Source organism: Aureococcus anophagefferens (assembly GCF_000186865.1).
Source record: "Aureococcus anophagefferens unplaced genomic scaffold AURANscaffold_6, whole genome shotgun sequence".
Lineage (NCBI taxonomy): Eukaryota > Pelagophyceae > Pelagomonadales > Pelagomonadaceae > Aureococcus > Aureococcus anophagefferens.
Genome location: NW_008705566.1, coordinates 2,000,220 through 2,018,555, shown reverse-complemented (window position 1 = coordinate 2,018,555; position 18,336 = coordinate 2,000,220). Strand labels below are relative to the sequence as shown.

Below are 18,336 nucleotides of genomic sequence, written 5' to 3'. Positions count from 1 at the left end.
CGCACCCCTGAGCGCTCATGCGATCAAAATTTACTTCAATGATCTAAAATCCACGCACGTGGACCTGACCACGCCGGATACTCATAGTGGATCTGTTCTCGTTCAAGGATTGGATAAGGAGACCAAGTACAAAGTGCGCGCCATCGCGTTCAGCAGCGTTGGTCCAAGCTCAGAATCTCCTTCCACGACGTACTGCGCGGCGGATCACGCGCCGATCGCGCCTCCCGCGCCAGACGTGGAGGTCCTGGGGGACACTTCTGTGAAAGTGGGTTTTGCGAGACCGACGTATGACCGTTTCGATGTTCTTTCCACGACGGGCGTCAAGATCACTTTTGAAGCCGGTGGTGAGGAATTTTCGGTTATCTACCCTGCTCCCTCCCCGGTACCACCGACATTCAAGCTTGTTCCGGCTAAAGAATTGAATGATTTCGTCGCCGCAAAAAAAGGCGTCGGCTTCTTTCCACCAATAAATTCCGTCGAGACTGTCACGGGCTTAAAAGCGGACACCAAGTACGCCATCTCAGTGAAAGCCTGCAACCAGTTCGGGTTCTCGCCTCCGTCGCCGGCGACCACGGTGACCACGGAGAAGAGCGAGATCGAGGTGACGGGCGTGCGCTCTTCCGAGGAGCGCGACGCCGAGCTCATGAAGGACGCCGTCGATGTCGACGAGTCGCCCGCGAAGCGCGCGAAGCAGTCCGCGGGCGGCGCGGCGAAGCGGCCGCGCGACGAGCCGGCGCCCGCGGCCGACGCGGACTTCAAGCCCGCGGGCGCGTACGCCGGTGTGATGCCCGGCTTCTTCTTCGCGCGGGGCGCCAAGGGCCTGGGCTACTACCGCGACCTGGTCTGGGTTAATCTCACCCACGCACCGCCCCCGAAGAAGAAGTGAGCGAGCCCCCGTGAACTAGCATTGATCATAAAGGTTCTGGAACCACGGCGAGCCCCGCGGGGACCTATCCCTACCGCTTTACGATGCGCGGCGGCACGGCGAAGCGCCCGCCGTCGGCCGGCTGCTTCTCCGGCGGCAGCCGGTTGATCGCGGCCGCCGCCGCGCGCCGGCAGTCCTCGCGGACCGCCTTCTTGGAGAAGGCGGGCAGGCGCGCGAGCAGCGCGACGAGCACGTCCGGCGCGGCGTCGCCAAAGTCGGCGAAGAGCTCCTCGACGACGTAGTCGTCGACGGCCGGCGCGCAGGCCGAGAGCACGTCCGCGAGGTGGCGGAGCGCCGCGGTCTCCGCAACGACCCTCCCGGGTTCGCGGAGCCCCGCGGACGCCAAATCCGGGTCCTCCGTGAATTTCGGGAGGAAGTAGGCCAGCACGTGGTTCTGGTCCCGCAGTAATAACATGGCCGCGCCGTCGCCGTCCGCGAAGGGCTTCGGCTTCGCGTCCAGGAGCGCGTAGACGTAGGCCTCGACGAAGAGGTCGAACGCGCGCCGCGCGAGCTTCGCGTAGAGGTACGCCGGGAGCCAGGCCCGGTAGTCCCTCAGATAGTCGTCGAGGGTCGTCAGCGCCACGTCCACGGCGTCGGCCTTGGTCCGGTCGCTCTCCCAGCGGGGCCCGAACAGCGCGCGGTCCGCGTCGGGGGCGAAGATCGCGTCGCGTAGGTCCACGAAGGGCGCCGCGGCCGCCGCCGCGCACGCGTCGAGCGCCAGCTCCGCGTAGTCCGCGACGACCTGGTCCGTCACCGCGCGCACGGACAGCAGGGGCGCGCCCGTGACCGCGTCCTTCGATTCTAGCGATTCCACGAGTTCCTCGCACCGCTCCTGGACGCGCAAGGCGTCGTTCGCGAGCGCGCAGAGCCGCTCCACCTCCAGGCTCGGCGGCGCGGCGTCGTCGTCGGGGACGCCCAGCGAGTTCTTCCGGCCCTTGCGCGAGTAGGCCGACCGCCGCGTCTCGGCCTTGGCCTCGCCGTCGGAGCCGGACGAGCCGCCGTCGTCGTCGTCCTCCCTTCGCCCGCGCGACGCGGACCGCACGTAGCGCTCGACGGCGGCGACGCACTCGCGGCAGCGCTCCGAGGACCGCGCGGCGTCGTGGCGCAGCTCCTCGAGGCAGCGGAGCACGACCGTCGCGACGTGCTGGCCCTTCGGCCGGCCCGGAGACGCGGGCTCGTCGGCCGGGTCCGGCGCGTCGCGCGCGGCGTGGTCCAGCGCGACGCCGACCTGCATGGTGATGACCTGGAACATGTCCTCGGGCCGCGTCGTCACGAGGCGGCCCGCCGGGTCCGCGCGCGGCTCCGCCTTCCGCGCGCGGATCGCCACGAACCACGACTCGACCTGCTTCGCGATGCGGTCGAGGTACTCGCCCATGAGGAAGGCGCCGGCCGTGGCGAAGGCCTTGGCGGGCCCCCGGGGCCGCAGGGGCGCCGCGGCGCGCGCGTCGTCGTCGCCGCCGTCGCCGTCGTCGTCGTCCGCGACCGGGTCGATCTCCGAGAGGATCGCGTTGTAGGTCTCGAGCCACTCGGACACCTGGAAGAGCTCCTCGACCTCGAGGTCCCGCGCGCGCGCCGGCGACCAGAGCTGGCCCAGCTGGCGCTCGACGTGCGCCTCGAGCGCGGACCGGCAGACGCGCGCGCAGCGCCAGCTCGGCGGCAGCAGCGGCGCGAGGTGGTCGACGCAGGCCTGCGTGTCGAGGATTAAACGGGTGCCCGCCCCCAGCAGGGCCGCCGTCGCGCCGTGGCCCCGGTCCGCCAGCGACATCTGCGCCTCCGCGAAGGCCGTCGCCGCGCGCTTCCGGAAACCGTCGTAGAGTCGCGCGACCGCTCCGGCGCGCGCCGGCGCGCCCGTCGGCGAGTGGCGGAGCCGGTCGAGGGCGTCGGCGGCGTCCTCGCCCCGCGCCTCGGCGTCCGCGAGCGCGTCGCGCCGCAGCCGCTGGCGCTGCAGCGTCTCGTGCAACTCGACGACGCGCGCGGCCGCGACGACGCGCGCCGGGTCGTCCGCGGCCGACGCGAGCACGTCGTCCCCCAGGGGCGCCAGCGCGAACTCGAAGACGTCGTGGACGAGGCCGGCGACGGCGGCGAAGCGGTGCGCCAGCGCCGCGGCGAGGCGGCCGAGCTCCTCGAGGCCGTAGTCGCTCGTCGACCGCTTCAGCCCGTCGGCCGCGCGCGCGCGATCCGTCGCCTGGCGCACGTGGCGCTGGAGCGACGACCGCCACAGTTCCAGCTCCATGGTCCGCTTGTAGACGACGACGACGTCGCGGGGCCGCTCCTCGAGCTGGGCCCGCAGCGCCGCGCAGCGGGACGGGATCGCCGCGTAAAAGTCCATCTGCGCCAGCAGACTCTCCAAGTTGCCCATGGCGACGCGCGCGTCCTCGAGCTCGCTCCGCGGGAACGCCTCGAGCGCCGCGCGCGCGCGCGACGAGCCGGACCGCACGGCCTCGAACTTGGCGTCCATGTCCTTGGACACGCGCGCCGTGTCCTCGAGCGCTCGCACGCCCAGGAACGCGGACTGGCGCTTCGTCTCGAGCGCGACGCGGCAGCGGCCCTCGGCGTCGCGCCGCTGTTGCTCGTAGCGGCGCGCGAGCGCGTCGATGGCCGCGAGGCTCAGGGCGCCGTCCTTGACCTCGCCGAGGATCGCCGCGCGCGCGCGTTCCTTCGCGCGGCCCTCGAGGCCCCGCACGCGGTCGCGCGTCGTCCGCGGGATCTCCTCGCTGAGCCGGCGCGCGCGCGGCGGCGCCGCTGCGGGCGGCGGCGCGGGCGGCGGCGCCGTCGGCGGCTTCGGCGGCGGCGACTTGCTGCCGCGGCGCCGCGGCGCCGCGAGCGGCGCCGCGGCCGCGGCCGGCGGCGCCGCGGTCGCCGGCGGCGGCGACCGGCTGCTCTTGCGCCGCGGCGCCGCGAGCGGCGCGGCCGGCGGCGGCGCCTCGACGGGCGCCGCCGCGCGCCGGGGCGCGCGCGCGGCCGGCGGCGGCGTCGGCGCCGGAGCGGCCGGCGGCGGCGTCGGCGCCGCGGCCGCCGGGCTCGCGCTCGCCGCCGCGCGCGCCGCCGCGCGCTCGCGCCGCAAACGAATGCGCTCTTTCATGTCCGACATCGCCTCGCGGCGGCGTCGCGGGCGCACCGGTGCGGGCGGCGCGCGCGCGCAGAGCTTTTTGCGCTTGCGGCAAATAAAGGGCGATTGAAGCTCTCATTGAACCTTTCGAGCACTCGATTCGTGCTCGAGAATCGACGATGGATTGACCCAGGGCTGGCTCGGTAAGCGACCATGCGGCGCAAGCTCGTGAAGATGGAGCGGCGGTCGGCAACGCTCATGAAAGCCGTGAGCGACGTCAGCGACGCCGCCTTCGACGGCGATGATGACGGCGTCGCACCACACCCGAGCCGGCTCAGCACCACCATCGCCCGCGCCGCGAAGCCCGCCGGCGCGCTCGCCCTCGTCCTTTTCGCCGCTATGATCCCGCTCCGGGTGTATGCGGCTGCCTTGCTCTCCGCCGCGGCCGCGGTCGCCGCGGTCGCCGCGTACCTGTGGCTGCCCGCGGCGGTGGGCGCCGCGCTCTCGGCGCTCGTCTCCAAGTACGCGCTCAACGGCGCCGTGGACCTGGAATTCAGACACCCGCGGCTCGCAGCCTGGTTCGCCCGGGGCGACGGCGCCTGGCGGCTCCACGCGCGCCTCGACGTCGCGCTCTTCCGCTTCGGCCAGCCGCGCGTCGACGGCGTCGACTGGGCGCGGGACGAGGACCACGCCTGGTGCCACGCCGACTTATTGAGCGCGAGCGACGTCGCCGTGGAGGCGAGCATGCTGCCGCGCGAGTTCCTTCGCCTGCCGCTGCTCTTCTCGCGGTGGCGCGCGACGCCGAAGGCGCAGCCGCCGCGGCCGACGGCCGACGGCGGCGACGCGCCCTTCGGGGCCGTGCTCAACCCGGCGACGGGGTGCTGGCAGCACCGGTCGCCCCTGGGCACGATCCGCGTGGAGCAGGTGTCCCTCGGCGAAGTGAGCCTCGCGTTCGAGCACACGCGGCAGCGGCTCAACGTCTGCGCCGTCGGCGACGCGCTCGCGCGCGGCGAGGTGCGCGCGGCGGCGCGGCGGCGCCGCTGCCCGCGGGCGCGGGCGCTCGTCGCGCGCAAGTTCAACCGCCTCGCCGTCGAGGTCGTCGCCGCGCGGCACCTCGACCGCGCGGCCGAGGGCCGCGAGAGGCTCAACACGTTCGCCGTCGTCCAGGTCGTCGCGCAGCAGCGGCGGTCGCGGACCATGATGATGAACGGCGACCCCGTCTACGCGTTCCGGCCCGAGGACCCCTTCGTGCTCACGGAGCCGTCGACGTGCGTCCACGTAGCCCTGTACGACGAGAACTACGTCGGCGACGCGCTGCTGGGCCAGTGGACGACGACGGCCAAGTGGCTCGCCCTGGACCCGACCTACGCCGACGGCGGCCTGGGCGTGGCCGCGGACGGCGGCGACGTCAACGAGGGCCTCGGCTGGGCGGGCTGGGTGCCGCTCCGCGACGGCAAGTGGCGGCCCTTCGACGCGCCGGGCGCGCCGAACACGTCGGACCTGCGGGGCGCGCCGGCGCCGGGCTACCCGGCGGTGCAGCTCCGGCTGCGGTGGTACCGCGACGACGGCGACGACGCCGGCGCGTCCGAGACCGCGGGCCTCACCGCGCTCGAGAAGCTGCAGCTCGACAGCAACGAGACGAACCAGCGCGTCGGCGCCCACGACGCCGTGCGCGGCATGCTCGCGACCTTCCCGTTCTTCCTGCAGATCCGCGCGTTCCAGATCTCGTCCGTGACGTTCTACGTGCGCGACCTCTTCCTCGGGAACAAGGGCAACCTCGAGCGCGTGCGCGACGCCAAGGACGGGCCGCTGGACGAGGCGGACTACCGCCTGGCGAAGAAGCAGGCCGTGCGCTTGAAGGCTACGACCAGCGTCTTGTGGCCGTGACGATTTTCGAGAGATTTCCGCTGGGAAAACGATGAAAAATCGTTGCCGTCATGCTTGGTAGGGGCTCTACCTCAACCTCTACACGACGCGGCGCGACTACGGGCTCGGCGCGCGCGAGACCGCGGACGAGTCGCGCGACGACGACGACGACGACGACGACGACGAGCGGCGGGACAGCAGCCTCCTCGAGCTCCTCCCCGACGCGGAGCGGGTGCCCGCGGCGCCGGCGCCGGCGACGAAGTCCTACCCGGCGCCGCCGCCGCGGTGCGGCACTCTGGACGCCGCGTGCGTGAGCCTCATCCGGGGTTTGGTGAGCCGCGTCGCGGCGTCGGGCCGCGTCGGCGCGTCCATGGGCCACGTCCTCGCGCCCCTCTTCTACCACGCCTTCGGCGGCGGCGCGCCCCAGCGCATCCCCAAGTCGGAGCAGGACGTCGCGAAGAAGCGGACGCGGTCCGACCGCGCGCCCGTCGCGGGGCTCCTGGGCACGCGGAGCGACCGCCAGTTCGCGCTCATGGTGGGCCTCGTCAAGCCGTCGCACAAGCGCATGCGCGCGGACGCGGCCGGCGACCTCTCCCGGCCGCTGGCGGCGTGCGGAATTTTGTTCAAGACGTCGCGGCCGCCGGGCCACCTGCTCGGCCGCCACTGGAAGCACTACCGCTGCGCGCTGCGGGGGGGCACGCTCTTCTACTTCGAGGTGAACTCCAAGGGCAACGCGCGCCACGGCGAGGATTTGGTCGTCGACCTGCGGCGGGTCGTCGGCGACCGCGCGGACGTCGGCGCGGGCCGCTGCGGCCGCGACGAGATCGCGTTCGCGCTGCGCTGCGAGGACGGCGTCGAGAAGCCCCTGTTCCTGCGCGCGCCGGAGGCCGACGAGTTCGACTGGCGCGCGGACTTTCGCGCGTTGGACGCCGCGGGCTGGGACGAGGAGGCGGCGGCGAAGCTGCGGTCGGCGCCGTCGACGACGCGCGAGTGGGCCGCGGCCATCGACGCCGCCGTCGCCGCGGAGAAGGCCAAGCTGCGCGACGAGCTCGCGGGCCTGCGCCGGGAGTGGCGCCGCGACGCGTCGCAGGGCGCGCCGCCGCCAGACGCCGAGGGCCGGCGGTCGCCGCCGCCGGACGCCGGCCCGCCGCGCGGCGCGAACCCCTTCCAGTTCCTCAAGGCCCTCGTCGCGTCGACCGCCGACGACGGGGGCGGCCTCGACGACGACTCGTCGGGCGACAGCGACGGCGGCGCGGGGCGGACGACGGCCGACACCGTGCGCCGGTCGCTGAGCTTCGAGGGGTCGCCGCGGCCGTCGCGGAGCCGGAGCGCCGAGCGGCCGCCGGAGGCCGACGGCGACCCCGAGAGCCGCCTCGCGGGCGCCTGGGAGCTCCGGCGGCGCGGGTCGGGCGTCGACGCGCTCCACCCGGCGATGTCGGCGACGGGCCGCGTCGCCGCGCGCGCGGCCGCGGCGACGGTCTGGATCAAGCGCGCGCGGGGCAAGTGGTTCGTCCACCTCCGCGACGGCGTCATCAGCCACCGCTTCTCCGGGCCGCCGGGGCTGCCCCTGCGCACGGCAATGGACGACGCCGAGTGCGACCGCCGCGCGTTCTTCGTCGACGACACGCTCACGGCGTCCGACGACGCCCTCGAGATCGCCTGCGCCTGCGCGGCGACGGGCGCGCCCGTGTTGAAGTTCCGCTTCGCGCTCCGGCGGGGCGCGACGGCGGGCCGGGACGCGCTCGACCTCGCCGTGTCGCGGAGCGGCCCGGGCCTCGAAGGCGACGGCGACCCGGGCGACCCGGACGAGTACGCCCGCGCCAAGCCCGACCGCGCCCTCGACATCGAGCTGTCGGCGAGCGGGTAACCTTCAGGTAGCTCCTATGCAGCGCCTTCACGGGCGCTTGTAGGTCAACTTACAGACCGTCTGGCAAGACCAACCTGCGTTTTCTTGATTCTCAAAACAGCATGGCGCGCCTTCTCGCCGTTCTTGCGGCCACTGCGTCCTCCACGGGCGCGCTCGAGGGCCTCTTGCGCTTGGACAACATCGCCAAAGAGGGGAATCTGCGCTTGGACAACATCGGCAAACCGCGCCAGCCGCTGGCGCCTCGCGGCGGCGGCGTCTTCGAAGAGGCCTTCGAGGCGGCAGATGTTCTCGCCGGCTACGGGTCCGCCGAGGTCCACTTGTTGGCCCACGCGCGCGCGCACGCCGGCGTGCACGCCGCTACGAGCGCTGCGGGCGCGCTCGAGGCGCCCGAAGGCGTCGCGGACAAGGCGCTCGCCCTCCCGCGCGGCGGCAAGGCGCTCGCCGTCGCGCGCGGCGGCGCGACGGTCGACGGGGTCGTCGAGGCGCTCGCCTACGCGAGCTCGGCGTTCATCTTCCTGCCGGCGGGCCGCGACATCGTGTCCTACGGCACGGCGATCCTGCCCGGCGAGGCGGAGACGCGGCCGCTGATGACCGCGGCGGACCCGTCGGCGCGCGCGATGACCTGGGGCATGTGGGGCCTGAACCACTGCTTCATCACCGCGCTCAAGCTCCTCGCCATCAAGGCCAAGGACAAGGCCATGCTCAAGATGCTCGCGGTCCTCACGGCCGTCTACGTGCCGCTGCTCCTCGTCGGCCAGAAGGAGATGGGGCCGCTCGGCGGCGACGTCGGCGGCTTCGTCGCCATCTGCGCGGTGCAGACGCTCACGCTCGGCTACCTCGCCAAGTGACCAAGATCCAAGAACCGAAGGCGGCGTCCCCGAGCCACCCCGAGGACGACGGGCGCGTAAGAAGGCGCGTCGAGCCCCCGCGCGCGCGGGGGCGGATGGCGGTGTGAGGCTCAGAACATGTTGAGGATGGACTGGTTGAGGTCCTGCGCGGCCGGGGCCGGCGCGGCCGGCGGCGCGCCGAAGACGCCGAAGGGGTCGTCCGTGGGCGCGGCGGCCTTGGGCGGCGCGGCGGCGGGCTCGTCCGAGGACTCGGACTCGTCCGAGTCGTCGTCGTCGTCGTCGTCGTCGTCGCTGTCGTCGTCGTCGTCGTCGGACGACTCGTCGTCGTCGTCGTCCGAGTCGCTGTCGTCGTCGTCGTCCGAGTCGCTGTCGTCGTCGTCGTCGTCGGAGTCCGAGTCGTCCGAGTCGTCGTCGTCGTCGTCGTCGCTGCCCTCCTTGGCGTAGAAGGGCGCGTCCTCGGAGGAGATGCCCTGGGTCGAGATGGGCCCGCCGTCCGTGAGGTCGCGGGGGTCGTCGGGCGCGCGCGTCGCCGGGTCGCGCGTCGCCGGGTCGGGCGGGACGTCGGGCCAGTCCGGCAGGTCCTGGTAGCCGTCGACCTCGTGGCCCACCATGATGGACAGGGAGCCGACGACGAAGTTCGGCAACCCGTCGAGCGCCACGGGCCCCGTGAGCGTGAGCGGCGGCTTCTTCGCGGCCAACACGAGCGCCGGCGCCTTCGCCTTCAACGACGCGAGCGCGGCCTCGTCGACGTGCTCCGACCCGGCCACCGAGAACCCCAGGAGCGCCGTGTAGTAGCGGCCCCGGTCCCGGAGGTCGTGGTTCAGGTCGAAGCGCGCGAGCTCGAGGACGAAGCGGAGGAGCGTCGCGAGCCGCCCGTCCGCCGGGTCCGCGACGTGCGCCTTCACCGCGAGATTCACGACCTGCATCTTCACGAGCGTGTCCTCGCCGGCGAAGCGGCCCGCCAGCAACCGCACGAAGTCCGGCAGCAGGTCGCCCGCGTCGGCCCGGTACTCGCCCAGGAGCCAGACGACGTTCGCGCGCGCCGTCGCGCCCCGCGCGTCCGCGGACAGCTTCGACGCCGCCGCGTTCGCCGACGGCTTGGCCACGTCCAGCCCCTCCGTCGTCTTCTCCGCGGCGAAGGCGTAGCCCCGGCCCTCGGGCTTGAGGAGCAGCCGCGCCAGGCGCAGGACGACGTCCGCGCGGAGCAACCCGGGCTTCGCGCCGTCGTCGGGCGCCGCGCCCGCGCAGGCGCCCTGCTGGAGCAGTTGGCGGATGACGACGACGGCCACGGAGACGACGGCGGCGTCGGACGGCTTCGGGTCCTTGTTGTAGGCCGCGATGAGCGCGAGCAGGCCGCCGACGACGTCGTCGGCGACCGCGGGCTGCGCGTCCGCGACCCTTCCCGTCGCGGCGATGGCGTCGCAGACGAAGGAGCGGTCGTTGGACTTCACATAGGTCTGCAGCTCGCGCAGGATGGGCGTCACGTTCTCGGGCGTCGCTAAAGATACTAAGATCTCGAGCTTGAGCTCGCGGTTGAACCGCGCGTCCGTGCCCTTGACGAAGAAGTCGTTGAGGAAGGGCGCGAACATGGACGGCCGCTCGGCGGCCATGGTCGCGATGGACTTGAGCACGACGTACTGGATCTCGCGCCGGTTCCGGAGGATGCGGACCAGCGCGCGGCCGAGCGTCGCGCCCGTCGCCGCGCCGCGCGTGCCGCAGTAGTAGTGGAGCGTGCACACCCCTAAAACGACGCCCGAGTTGCGGCTCTTGAGCAGGGGCAACGACGACCGCAGGGCCAGGCGGTGGTCCGGGTCGAGGTGGCCCTCGGACTCGCCGGGGCCCTCCTTGGTCATGAGCCCCGACGACGGCGGCAGCTCCGGGTCGCGGGGCGCCGCGAAGCCGCCGAAGCCGCTCTCCTCGACGTCGACCTCCTCCTCCTGGCTCTCGTCCTCCTCGTCGGAGTAGAAGGCCTTCTTCACCGTGCGCCGCTTCACCTTGCGCGGCGCGGCCTGCGCGCCCGCGGCCGACCGCCGCTGCGCGAGCGCCTTGGCCGCGTCCGCGGCGCCGGGCGCCGGGTCGACGAACTGCGTGCGGATGTAGCGCGCGAGCGTCTTGAGGATGATGATCTGGGCCCACTCGTCGACGTCCGCGAGCAGGTGGCAGAGCTTCCGGTACGCGCGGTGCAGGAGCGCCCAGTTGTCCGGGCAGACCTCGGAAAAGGCCTGGACGGCACTTCCAAGCACCATGGTCGACGAGTCGCGCAGGAGCTTCTCGATGAGGCCGTGGAGCGTCTCCGCCTGGTCCGGATCCAGCTTGTAGATCTTCGAGATCGCGTTCGCCGCGCACTTGCGCACGTAGGGGCTGCTGTCGCTCGCGCACTTGCGCACGGCCAGCAGCTGGATCTGGATGATGTCGGCGACGCGGATCGACGTCATGACGCGCAGCGCCATGGCGCGGATGAGCTGGTTCGACGCGGCCAAATCCTTCTGGAACGAGTTGATCGACAGCAGCGCCATCTCGCGGCACGCGTGGTTCGCGTCGCAGTAGTGGCTCAGGTACATGTAGACCATCTTCTTGACCTCGACGGACTTGGCCACGACGTTCTTCACGACGTCGCTGAAGAAGTCGCTCGCGTCGCGCCTGCGGGCGCGGTCGAAAGCGAAAGCGGCGCGGCGCGCGCGCGCGGGGCGGCGGGGGCGGCGTCGACGCGGGAACCGCGCCCCTTGGACATCATGGCGAGGAGCCACTTCATGCCCTTGGCCTTGTCGTAGTCCCGCGTCGAGTCGAGGTACTGCTTGATGCGCGTCGGGTTCATCTGTTCCTCGAGGAAGTGCGAGTCGCCGGACACCGTGCCCATCTTCGACGTGGCGGCGTTCATGGCCGACGGTCGCCGCGGCCGGCGCGCCGCCGCCCGCGACTACGAACGACGAGGGACTCCGGCGCGCGCGCGCGCAGGCAGCCGCGCGTCGTGCTCGCCGCGGAGACGATCGTCTACCACGCCAAAGGTGCTGTCGAGATTGCCGTGCTGCCCTTCCACCGTGGCCGCCGAGCGAGGCAGCCCGCGTCGGTGGCATCCATCGGCGCCGCGGCGGAGGCGGCCCCATGGCGTCGCCGCGGGAGCGGGCGATCTCGCCGCCCATCGAGGTCACGGACATGCGCGGCTTCGGCGGCCGCATCTGGGCGCGGCCCTTCATCCGGGCGCAGCGCGTCGTCGAGGAGGCCGACGAGGAGCGCGCCGCGGCGCTCGAGGCCTGGTTCCGCGACCTCGGTGTGAGCAGCGCTTCGGGCGCGGCGCACCCCATCGACGGCGTCCTGGCGACGGGCGGCGTGCGCGCCGCGGGTTTGGTCCTCCGCGCGGCGCGGTGCCTCGTGGGCGAGGAGAACGGCAAGGTCTTCGGCGACGCGCACGGCGACGCCTGGCGCGACGCCCGGGGCATCGCGCGGCGCTTCTCGGCGTGCGCCTTCGCGCGCTGGCCCGGCGGCGACGTGCCGACGCCCTTCGACGCCATCGAGGCCGGGGAGATTTTACTGTATTGCGCGGCGTGCTGCGACGACCGGCCGGAGCGGCGCGGCCGCGTCGTGCGGCGCATCCTGAGCCTGGCCCTGCCCTTCCAGCGCGAGCTCATGGACGCGCTGCGGCGCCAGCGCCGGGCCGAGGAGGGCCGCGACGTCGCCGCCGGCGCGGCGGCGATGACCGTCGTCCCGGACCCCATCGCGCACCTCGCGGCGGGCGACGACGGCGGCGACCTCGTGCGGCCGCCGGCGCGCGACGACCCGCGCGGGCCGGGGGTCTGCGACCCCGAGGACGCCGCGCTGAAGACGCGGTTCCTCGACGCCGTCCGGAGCGGCCGCCCGCTGCGCGTCCGGGGCGCCGCGCGGCCGGGGTTGGACGTGCGGAACTTGATCGCGCTGGGCGAGCACCTCGGCGACGACGGCGGCACCATCGCCGTGCACCTGCCGCGGGAGAAGCCCGAGCCGTCCGGGCTCTACGTCGTCGACGGCGAGGCGAAGCTCCAGAAGCAGCGCGAGTCGTCGCTGGTCGAGTTTCTGCGGTGCGCGTCGTCGACGGAGGACCCGCGGCCCTGCTACGGCTGCCAGATCCCCCTCGCGGGGCCCGACGCGGCCGCGGGCCCGCTGCGGGCCGCGCTCGCCGTCGCGGCGCGCGCCGCGATCCCCGCGTGGGCGTCCTACGCGACGACCGCCGCGGACAGGGCCATCGCCGGCGGCGGCGACGACGGGTCCGCGCGGCTGAACGCCTGGATCGCCTGCGGCGACGCGCCCATGGCGACGGTCGCGCACTTCGACGGCTTCGAGAACTTCATGGTCGTCCTGGAGGGCCGGAAGATGGTGGAGCTCTGGCCGCCGGGCGAGCCGGGCTTGTGCGCGCAGACGGCGCCCTTCATGAGCCACGCGCGGCGCGGCACGGACCTGCCGGAGCCCGTGGAGCGGCTCTTGTTGGAGGCGGGCGACGTCGGGTTCTGGCCGACGGGCTGGTGGCACCGCGTCGTCTCCGCGCCGCGGACCCGGGCCGTCAACGTCTGGTGGCACGGCCGCCACCACCGGGCTTTGACGCAGGGCGTGCCCCCGGAGCTCATGGCCTACGCGATCCGGTCGCTGGCCTCGGACGCGGCCGAGGAGAAGCTGCTGGACGCCGCGGACGCGCGGCGCCGCGCGGACGCGCTGCTGGAGTGCCACCCCGTCGACGAAAAGCTTCCGGCGGCGCTGCTGGGGGGCGACGATGTCGTGGCCTCGGCCTGCCTCCGGAGCCGGACGCTGAAGAGGGACGCGCTCGCGCAGGTCGTCGCGGACCACCCGGCGAGCTGGGCGGCCTTTTTTCCGGGGCGGCTGACGTCGGACCTGACGGCGCACGTGCTGACGAACTACTTCGGCCTGGACCACCTCGACTTCTTGTTCGACGCGCACGGCGCGGATCGCGCGCGCGCGAAGAAGCACCTGTTGGACCGCGCGGAGCGGTGCGCGACGGCCGCGTGGCGCGACGTCGTCCTCGACGCGTCGGGGCTGCGGTCGGACCCGAGCGTCCACGTCCTCGAGGACGACGAGGACCCGCGCGGCGGCGCCGCGGCGCGGCAGCCCGCGTCGCCGACCGCGGCCCGCCTCGCGGCGCTCTGCCTGGTCCACGACCAGCGCGAGGACCCGCGGCTCGACGGGCCGCAGTAGTGTAACGGGGAGTTTGTTTGTGACTTGGTCTAGCCGGCGAGGCCTCGGGTGCACGCGGCGGATCGACAAGCCTATCGACCCCCGGCGGCCCGGCGGCTCTGCGAACGCGCATCCAGCTGCGGGTCCTCGACAGACGAGGCTCGGCTCGAAGTGGGCGTCGAGGCTGCGGTAGACCGCGCCGGGGCCGTCGCGCGCACGCTCAGCACTGCGACGAACGCGCCGCCACTCACTTTCACCTGCGCCACCGCCGCCGCCGCGCCGCGCGCCGCGCCGCCTGCGCCGCGCCGTTCTTCGATGGCTTCTACCGCTCAGTTCACGGCCGCAATGGAAGCGCCTGTCATCGAAGTGCTAAACGCGAAAATCGTTGTCTCATTAGCCGTGCCTAAATCAGCCGCGCACGTCCTCATCTATTTATTTGAGGGCGACGACGAAGTCAAGCTCTTGGTTCCCGCCACGGGCGTGATGCTACCGCCCGGCGCGGTAGGCCGCGCCTGGCGTGTCACGCCGTCCCAGCGTACGCCTTTCACGAAGCTCGCCTTCACTGTCGAAGGGCTCAAGCCCGACGTCAAATATACGGCGACGTTCTGCGCGCGCGAATCTGACGAGATTTCTTTCGGCCCGGAGTCGCCTCGGAGTCTGCCCAAGACGTTCACGCTGCCGAAAGCGCCCGCCATGCCCGTCGTGGTTCCGGCTGACATGGGGTCTGCGAACGTGTTCTTCGCCGCGCCGTTCAGCTGCAACGCGATCGAGATCGTCTTCACCAACGAGGCCGGGGATGAAATTCGCGAGAAGCAGATGATGACGACTCCAGTGTCACGGACTTCCTACAAAAAGGTCTCAGGGTTGGAACTAGGGAAGAAGTATACTGTGGTCGTTTTCAGCTTGAACGGCGCCGGTCGAACTCCATCGCCTTCTACGTCGTACTGCTCCAAGGAATTTGCGCCGATTGCTCCGGGCGCTCCAGACGTGGAAGTCCTCGGCGACACGTCGGTGCGCGTCTCTTACACGCTCCCTTTGCAAAATATTGCGCGCGTGGCCACAACTGCCGCTTCGATTAGTTTCGCAACCGGCGGCATGACGTCCTTTGTTCATTCGCAGAAAATGGTTCTCGTTTCAACAGCTTCCTACTTCGGACGCCAGCCTAATGCCGTAACCGTCACTGGCTTGACCGCCGACACCACATACAGCATCTCCGTGAACGCCGCCAACAGCTTTGGGACCTCGCTTCCGTCCCCGGAGACCACGGTGACCACGGAGAAGTCTGAGGTCGAGGTGACGCGCGTGCGCTCTTCCGATGAGCGTGATGCCGAGCTCATCAAGAACGCCGTCGTCGTCGACGAGGAAAACGCGGCGCCGCACGCGAAGCGCGCGAAGTCTGAGCCTCTCAGTGCGCAAGAACTTGAAAATTTGCCAAGAATTTCGAAAAAGTGAACACGCGGCCATCATAAAGATCCCACCCGCCCGTGTTTAAAACTGGAGCAGCGCGGCCGCGAGGGCGAGGAGGAGCAGGGCCGCGAGGCGGTGGTTGGCGTCGCGGGCGTCGGGGAGGTCGACGCCGCGCTCGACGTCGTTGGCCGCGGCGTCGACGGCGTAGGCGACGGGCGCCGCGGCGAGGAGCGAGCCGCCGAGGAGGGCCGGCAGGCCGCAGAGGGCGCCGAGCGCGTAGGCGCGGTTCGCCGAGAAGGGCGCGTCGTCGCCGAGGAGCGCGACGGCGAGCGTCGCGAGCGCGGCGGGCGCGGGGCCGAACGCGCGGCCGAGCGCGGGCTCGCACCAGCAGAAGAGGTAGCCGTAGTGCCCCGCGCCGAGGGCGTGGTAGGCGAGCACCGGCGCCAAACTCACGGGCTTCGGCGGCGGCGGCGGCGGCGCCGCGGGCATGACCGGCGGCGCCTTGGCGCCGCGATCCGTGTCGACGAGCCAGTCGTCCAGCGCGTTCAGGTCCGCGGTGTCCTCGTCGTCGTCCGTGTCGCTCTCGTGGTCCAGCAGCTTCGTGCGCACGTCCTCGACGACGACGTCCTCCGTGCGCGTCTTGCCCTTGACGACGTAGGTCTTGGCGATGCGGCGGACGCGTTTCGCCGTCGTGACCGCCGAGGCCTTCAACGCGTTCTTCGCGTCCTTGAGCCGCGGCCAGAGCGAGTAGGCGACGACGGCCTGGGCGATGATCGCTACGAGCACCTTCGGCCCGCCGAGGCCCAGGTCGGCGGCGGCCGCGGAGCGGCCCACGGAGACGAAGAGGGCCGGGATCGCGACGCCGACGAGTAGCTGCAGCAGCGCGAAGCACACGGCGCCCGGCGCGCGCTGTTTCGCGCCGCGCCGCCGCCGCCGCGCCAGGTAGCAGAGCGCCACGTAGACCGGCGCCGACGCCGCGACGAGCGCCGGCTCGAGCGACGCCATGCGGTCGCTGTGGAACGCGAACGCGTCCGCCACGACGCCCGTCGGCGGCGCCGCGGACGGCGGGAACGGCGCGCGGCCCGGCGCCGGCGTCTTCCGCCAGGTCTTCGGCGACCACCACTTGCGCGGCGCCAGCGCGAGGGGCTCGTCCGCCGAGGGGCCCTTCGCCTTCCGGTAGACGTGGCACCAGTGCGTCACGGGCTCGGGCGCGCCGCCGTTCGGGGGCGCGAGCGTGCCCGACGCGCGCACGACGACCTCGATGTCGAGGTGGAGGAGCTGGCGCAGCGCCGACGGGATGACGAAGGTCGCCAGCCGCTCCCGCTCGCGGCACCGGTCCTCGTAGGGCGAGCACGTCGGCGCCGTCGCGGACGTCGCCGCGCGCGCCTTGGACCCCCTGGGGTCGCACATGTCCTGCGGGAAGGACCCGAAGGCGTGGACGAAGAGGTTGAGGAACGACGCCGACGTCTTCACGTCGACGTAGTAGCCCGTGACGTTCATGCCGCAGGCGCGCCCGTGCGGCATCCAGGGGATCTCGAGGTGGGTCCCGTTGTCCTGCGGCAGCGACCAGCGCTCGATGTGGTCCGCCGGCTGCGTGAGCGAGAAGCCCGTCATGTCCGACTCGCAGAAGCCGACCTCGAGACCCATTTTACGACTTCGCTGCGAGTGATTGCGTCGACGGGACGACGACGACGCCGACAGCGAAGCCGACGCAATTTGTCCACGGCACCACACACACCCTAATGGTGCGGCCACTAGACGTCCGCGCCTCCAGCGCGCACGGACGCGCGCGTCGAGCGGCCCGAGAGCGGTTGGCGCTGTCGACTGCTACCTCTAGGAGGGCCGGAAACGCTCTTCTTTGTTTCGTAGACCCGACTTCGCGCGCGCACGCGTCGGTCGACAAAGTGGCGGAATCGGCCGAGCCAGCCGTGCTCCGGCGGATCAGCGTTTGAATAGCTTCTTTTGCGACTGGAGGCTCGTCATGGTGGTGCGAGTCGATGGTGCGACGCACTCTTTGTGGTTCGTCGACTTTTGGGCGACTCGCGAATGTCCGCCGGGCGCCGAAGCGCTTCGACCGAAAACGCGAGCCGCGGTGCGCCTGTGGGCGCTGGCGGCGGTCTGGCTGTCGTCGAAGGCGTGGACCATATGTTACGAGCGGGCGAAGGCGTCGGAGTCGCCCCGGGTTGCGAAATCGGCGTGCGAGAGGTTGTTCTGGTCAAAAGTGGCCTCAAATAGCCCGAAAACGAATGATTTCGGCGCCAAACGCAGCGTTTCGCGTCGACCGATCACCGTCGCTGTGTTCCGCCGGGCGGTTCGACATCATAGAGCTCCTGCACGGCGATCTACACCGTCTCCGACGCCCACAAGGTGCCCGACACTCGCCGAAAGCGTCCCGGCCGAGAAGCGGCGAATGGTCTCCGCGGCCTGTTTCGACCGCGTCCGGGCCTCGGTCGAGGTTTGTGCGACCTGCCCGTCCGTCGACGGTCCCGACCGCAGCCGCGGGCGGCTGGATCGCCGCAGAGAGCGCCTTGGAGCGCCTCCAGGGGCTCAAAATAGCTCATTTTTACCTAAAAGCACTCCCATAAGGCTCTCTAGAGCTTACCCACGCAAGTTCCTGCTTAAGCGTGAACGAAACCGACGCGGGCGGCTCTCAGGAAAGCACGGGCGGCCCGCGGAGGCTGGCTACAGAGCCTGCAGGAGCAAATTTAGGTGAAAATGGGCTATTCTGAGCCCCTGGAGGCGCTCCAAGGCGCTCTCTGCGGCGATCCAGCCGCTCGCGGCTGCGGTCGGGACCGTCGATGGACGGACAGGTCGCACAAACCTCGACCGAGGCCCGGACGCGGTCGAAACAGGCCGCGGAGACCATTCGCCGCTTCTCGGCCGAGACGCTTTCGGCGAGTGTCGGGCACCTTGTGGGCGTCGGAGACGGTGTAGATCGCCGTGCAGGAGCTCTATGATGTCGAACCGCCCGGCGGAACACAGCGACGGTGATCGGTCGACGCGAAACGCTGCGTTTGGCGCCGAAATCATTCGTTTTCGGGCTATTTGAGGCCACTTTTGACCAGAACAACCTCTCGCACGCCGATTTCGCAACCCGGGGCGACTCCGACGCCTTCGCCCGCTCGTAACATATGGTCCACGCCTTCGACGACAGCCAGACCGCCGCCAGCGCCCACAGGCGCACCGCGGCTCGCGTTTTCGGTCGAAGCGCTTCGGC

At 71.7% G+C, this 18,336-nt stretch overlaps 3 protein-coding genes across 3 annotated transcripts; all 3 read right to left on the bottom strand.

The window, feature by feature from the left end:
- Positions 1 to 956: 956 nt before the first annotated feature.
- On the bottom strand, positions 957 to 4,016 carry AURANDRAFT_63220 (hypothetical protein; the record flags this gene model as incomplete). Its single annotated transcript, XM_009037367.1, has 1 exon — positions 957 to 4,016. The coding sequence occupies one exon, from the start codon at positions 4,014 to 4,016 to the stop codon at positions 957 to 959; it is 3,060 nt and encodes a 1,019-aa protein (XP_009035615.1).
- Positions 4,017 to 8,665: 4,649 nt separating this feature from the next.
- On the bottom strand, positions 8,666 to 11,629 carry AURANDRAFT_24528 (hypothetical protein; the record flags this gene model as incomplete). The annotated part of the gene is made up of 3 exons (XM_009037366.1): positions 8,666 to 9,682; positions 9,839 to 10,378; positions 10,535 to 11,629. 3 exons carry the CDS (start codon positions 11,627 to 11,629, stop codon positions 8,666 to 8,668), a joined length of 2,652 nt encoding a protein of 883 aa, XP_009035614.1.
- Positions 11,630 to 15,200: 3,571 nt separating this feature from the next.
- On the bottom strand, positions 15,201 to 16,766 carry AURANDRAFT_63218 (hypothetical protein; the record flags this gene model as incomplete). The annotated part of the gene is made up of 1 exon (XM_009037365.1): positions 15,201 to 16,766. The coding sequence occupies one exon, from the start codon at positions 16,764 to 16,766 to the stop codon at positions 15,201 to 15,203; it is 1,566 nt and encodes a 521-aa protein (XP_009035613.1).
- Positions 16,767 to 18,336: the final 1,570 nt, after the last annotated feature.